This window comes from Sinocyclocheilus rhinocerous, unplaced genomic scaffold (genome assembly GCF_001515625.1).
Source record: "Sinocyclocheilus rhinocerous isolate Xijiao unplaced genomic scaffold, SAMN03320098_v1.1 scaffold95, whole genome shotgun sequence".
Classification (NCBI taxonomy): domain Eukaryota; kingdom Metazoa; phylum Chordata; class Actinopteri; order Cypriniformes; family Cyprinidae; genus Sinocyclocheilus; species Sinocyclocheilus rhinocerous.
Window position 1 is genome coordinate 1,349,408 of NW_015662004.1, and position 5,762 is coordinate 1,355,169.

Consider the following 5,762-nt stretch of genomic DNA (forward strand, 5'->3'; position numbering starts at 1 on the left):
CTTTTGTACCCGTGGGGACCACAATTTAGGTCCCCACCGTGACACGAGTCCCCATGAGTCTGTGTGTATTCAGGTTTAAGTCCCCACCAGGATATATAAACCTGTACACACACACACACACACACACACTCACACACACATTTTAATTATATGTGTGTGTATATGTGTGCGTGTGTGTATATGTACAGTATATATCTATATATATATATATATATATACACACACACACACACTAAATACTGAATATGCATACAAGCCAAGTCAGAAAGTCAACTTTATTTCTAAAGCGCTTTATACAATATAGATTGTTTCACAGCAGCTTCATAATAGTATCAAATTCTGCTGTAAAGCAGCTCTAACAAGTCAAGAGTGTCATTATACAGCTCAAGTTAGTTCAGTATTGATTCAGTTCAGTTTCATAACCGTGTAGAATTAATCAGTTGTATATACATACTGTATATACAGTATATATGTGCATATGCATGTATGTGCGAATGCTATGACAAACTCCGGTGTACTCCACTGCATTCTGAACAAGCAAAAGACACACGAGAGTAGTTAACTCTGTATCGTTTTATGAGCCGAGCACAAACAACAAGCCCAAAGATGCTTTAAAAGCATCACTTATAATAAGTGAACATGGCAACATTTCATGAGCAGCCTTCCAAAATATAGAACACACTTGTTCTAAACTTAAATGCGATCGTCACTCCTGAAGTCCTGCATACGTCATCAGCCAGACATCTGTGGTTTCACAGGAAGGTCCAGCTACATCATTATCATTGAACATTACTTGGTCCAAAAAAAAAAAAAAAGACAAATTCTCTTTTGTTGACAACACTGCAGGTGCACAAATCGCACCTACTTTGAGGTCAAAATGTATACCTGCTATGCAAAATGCATACAGGTTGGCAAATCTGCGGTTCTGGGAAGCCTTTCTGAACTGAACCGGTGCTTACCTGTGATCTGGACAGAGGTGTGGTTGCATTCTGCGGGCACATGTTGAAGGGCATGCTTTGGGATGCGCTGAGGCTGCTGTTGTTGGGGGCCATCAGGTCAAAGAGGTCAGCGGAAGGCGGTTGGGTGGATGTGGGCACCGGGGCGGCTGGAGCGGGTATGTCACTGAACAGGTCTGGGATGGCAGACTGAGCAGTGACAGCAGGAGGACTGGTGGAAGAGAAGGTGTTCCAGTCACCAAACTCACCGTTACCAGTAGACAGCGAACCTGAGAAGATAGAGAACCATTAAATAAATCACACACATATACATACTACCGTTCAAACATTTGGGGTCAATAAGAATATTTTCCCAAAGAAATTAATTTTATTCAGCAAGGATGCATTAAATTGATTAAAAGTGACAAGACTTTAACATTGTTACAAAAAAAATAAAAAAATTTTCAAACAAATGCTGTTCTCTGTGGAAGCCCGTTTCCGCCACTGAATAAAAAAAAAAAAAAAGGTAATTGCGACTTTGTCTCTCACAATTCTGACTTTTTTTCATGCACTTTTTTTTCTCAGAATTGCATGATATAAACTCGTATTGCGAGTAATAAGGTCAGAATTGCGTGAAATAAAGTCGCAATTAAGTTTTATAAAGTCAGAATTGTGAGATATAATATTGCAAATGTACGAAAATAGTATTGTTTTCCTCAGGATTGGACTTTATAACTCGCAAATTGTGAGTTTCTCTCACAATTCTGAGAAAAGTCATCAGAATTGCAATAAAAAAGTCAGAACTGCGAGATATAAACTCGCAATTGCGAGAAAAGAAAAATCAGAATTGCGAGTTTGTATCTTGCATTTCTGCCATTCTGTATATTAATATAGAAAGCAGTTATTTTAAATGATAATATTTTGAAAAAATGTTTTACTGAATGTTTGATCAAATAAATGCAGCCTTGGTGAGCATACGAGTGACCATTTGACATTTTACAACCTGAACTAATGAAATTATTTTTTTTTCTTTTTGTCTCTTGTATGTTTATGCATTTTGGTTGCACCACAAGACATTTAGACCTTAATTTTTTTTCTTTTTGCCCCTTGTATGTTTATGCATTTTGGTTGCACCACAAGACATTTAGACCTTAATTTTTTTTCTTTTTGCCCCTTGTATGTTTATGCATTTTGGTTGCACCACAAGACATTTAGACCTTTCAACACATACATGTTTTACCAACTAAGAAGATCGGCACTTTTAGAGTTTCATCCCCTTATCTGATGTGAGCATAAGTATTAGGACAATTGTCTTTAAGTAATCAGCTGTGTCCTGTTGCATTAATTGTTCAGATATTAAAAGGAGGGAATGTGTCGTATCTGTTATATCCATTGCTTCTGCATTCTGAGTCTTGCATTTGATGATGACACACACTAACCAGGATGAAGACGGGGGAGCTGTCTTTGAGAGAAAAGCAAGCAATTTGGATGCTAAAAGAAAAGAGGAACTCAGTTAGAGCTATTTCAAAAACAATGGGCATGGAGAAATCAACAGTCTTGAAAAAGAAAGAAACCCCCAGCAACTTTGTCTCTTGTATGTTTATGCATTTTGGTTGCACCACAAGACATTTATATATTTCCAAGGTTTGACTGGGGAAAATCTTAAGATGAATCTTCTTTTCCAACTGTTCCTGTCATTTGAAATCCTATTTGAACTCTGTATTTATGCTTACATACATGTTTATTATCGATTTGTGTTAATTCTCCTACTGACAAGGTTATTGGTTCACTGTTGTGTGGCTGTTCTTGAGGGCTTCTAACCGGATCATCTCACACACACACTGCTCTTAAGGAGTGAGTCTCTGTCAGGGGAGATGGGGCATGGATGATGGGAGCTGACGTGTGTCTGTGCTCATAACACTCAGCAGGTAGCAGCTCCATCTGGACCCCTCAGTCACTCATCAATATTTCACTGTCGTGTGTTGCTACTCCAATCATATTTCAGACAAGCCAACAGAATTGTCATCCTCCTGCCCACCAGCAAAGTGCCATTTGCTCTCCATTGAGCCGAGGCCCAGGGAGGGAAGAGGATGATGGGAAAAGTCAAGCTAAGCACACCCATTCTCTCTGTAAAGTAGAACATGTGTCGAAAAGCTGTAATAACTTTCTAAATCCTCAATTAGGACAAACTCTGCATATGCTAGATATAAAATAATCATTCTCCAAACCACAAAATGAGAATAAAATTGGCTTTGGTGAATAAATAATATTCAGATTGATGGGATGTAAACATCTGCTAAAGAAAAACCTAATAACTGCAGCACTTCTGACAACTGTAGGGCCCTGTGAAATCAATTTTATTTATTTTCGCAAACTGTGTTTTTCCGTTTTATTTTCAATGGTTAAATTACATGTCTAATCAACTGGAAAAAAAAAAATGTAACAATTTATTAAAAGTTTAACAAAAAATACATTTTTAGAGTCTGATTGATGATGACACACACTAACCAGGATGAAGACGGGGGAGCTGTCTTTGAGAGAAAAGCAAGCAATTTGGATGCTAAAAGAAAAGAGGAACTCAGTTAGAGCTATTTCAAAAACAATGGGCATGGAGAAATCAACAGTCTTGAAAAAGAAAGAAACCCCCAGCAACTTCAGCAGCCAACAATGACCTGGTCGGCTGAGAAAAACAACAGCAGTTGATGAGACAAATCATAAAATCTGTGAAAAAGAACTTTAAAATTTGTGTCTGTAAAATCACCAACAACTTCCAGAAAGCTGGGGTGATGGTCTGACAATCTACTGTTCACAGGAGACTTCCACAGCATAAGCTACACAGGAACAGAGTTTTATGGACAGATGAGACAAAGATTAGTCTTTATCTAAGTAATGGGAAAGCAAAAGTGTGGAGAAAAAAAGAACCGCAAATGATTCAAGACTATCTCATCTGTAAAGCATGGTGGAGGTGGTGTCATGGCTTGGGCTTGCATGGCTGCCTCTGGAACAGGCTCTCTCATCTTTACTGATGACTTCAAAAATGATGGTGGCAGCAGAATGAATGCAGAAGTGTACAAAAGCATCTTGGCTACCAATGTTCAAGAAAATGCCACCAGACTCATCAGAAAGTGCTTCATATTGCAACAGGACAATGGCCCAAAACACCCTGGCAGTTCAGTCAAGGAGTTTATCAGGGCAAAGAAATGGAAGGTCTTAGATTGCCCAAATCAATCTCCAGATTTAAAGGGATAGTTCACCCAAAAATGAAAATTACCCTATAATTTACTCACCCTGTATATGACTTTCTTCTTTCAGGCGAATACAATCAGAGTTATATTAAAACTGTCCTGGTTCTTCCAAGCTTTATGATGGCAGTGAATGGGAGGTGAGATTTAATAGTCCAACAGAGGTCCAATAAAAGTGCATAAATGCGTTTTTGTAAGAAAAATATCCATATTTAAAACTTTATAAACTTTAATCTCTAGTCACTCTCTCGTGTACACGCATATGACAGCTAGCGGAAGCTAGAGATTGTGGTTTATCGTCTGAAAGAAGAAAGTCATATACACCTAGGATGGTGTGAGTAAATCATTGGGTAATTTTCATTTTTGGGTGAACTATCCCTTTAAATCCTATTGGGCATGCATTTCACCAGCTAAAGAGGAGACTAAAGGCAGAAACTCCCCAAAACAATCAACAGTTGAAACTGGCTGTATTAAGGGATTGGAAAAGCATTTTAAAGGATGAAACCAAGAGTCTGGTGATGTCTATGGGTCGCAGACTCACTGCTGTGATTACATGCAAGGGATTTGCAATTAAATATTAGCTTTTAAAATTTTACATTTGCTTTAAGTTTAACTGTCCCAATACTTATGCTCACATCAGATAGGGGGATGAAACTCTAGAAGTACTGATCTTCTTAGTTGGTAAAACATGTATGTGTGGAAACAGGCAATAATAAAATGTGACATTCTATACTTTTGTCACAATTTCATCTTTTAAATCATATTTACAGATGTCTTGATTCCACAGCAAACAATCTTGTCTTTACTGTCCCAATACTTATGGAGGGCACTGTATATATATATATATATATATATATATATATATATATATAGAATGTGAATTGCTATTGAGTCTGAGAAATGGTAAGTGGGGAGATGATTTCATTTTACAACCTTCAAGGCAGTTATGGACAGAGAAAGAGACAAATTCATGTGGTGAGCAAAACTGACTAACCCGAGGTTGCAAGTGTCAATGGGTAATTCTCAGAAAACTGTGTACTACCCCACTCCCCTCCATTTCAAACGTTATGGTTGAACATTCAAGAAATTATATCTTCCTACCTTAGGCCTAAGGGCTTTAACCATTATATTCCTATATGTGAATGAATGAATGAGGCATTTATAAGGCGCTTATTGTGTATTGCTGTATACCCAAAGCGCTTTACAATCATATGAGGGGGTCTCTCCTCAACCAGCACCAGTGTGCAGCATCCACCTGGATGATGCGACGGCAGCCATAGTGCGCCAGAACGCCCACTACAAACCAGCTTGTTGGTGGAGAGGAGACAGAGTGATGAAGCCAATCAGCAGATATGGGGATTGTTAGGAGGCCATGATGGTCAGAAGCCAATGGGCGAATTTGGCCAGGATGTTGAGGTCACACCTCTACTCTTTTCAAAAGAAGTCCTGGGATTTTTAATGACCACAGAGAGTCAGGACCTCGGTTTAATGTCTCATCCGAAAGACGGTGCTTTTTGACAGTATAGTGTCCCCGTCACACAGAGTTCGGACCCACACAGACTACAGGGTGAGCACCCCCTGCTGG

General features: G+C 38.7%; 1 protein-coding gene across 1 annotated transcript in view; it reads right to left on the minus strand.

The window, feature by feature from the left end:
* LOC107727282 (clathrin interactor 1-like) overlaps window positions 1-5,762 on the minus strand; it is a 56,210-nt gene that overhangs the window by 2,373 nt on the left and 48,075 nt on the right. Inside the window, exon 10 of the mRNA XM_016537109.1 lies at window positions 960-1,225. Within this exon, the coding sequence (XP_016392595.1) occupies window positions 960-1,225 (266 nt within the window). The remainder of the gene's footprint in view (window positions 1-959; window positions 1,226-5,762) is intronic.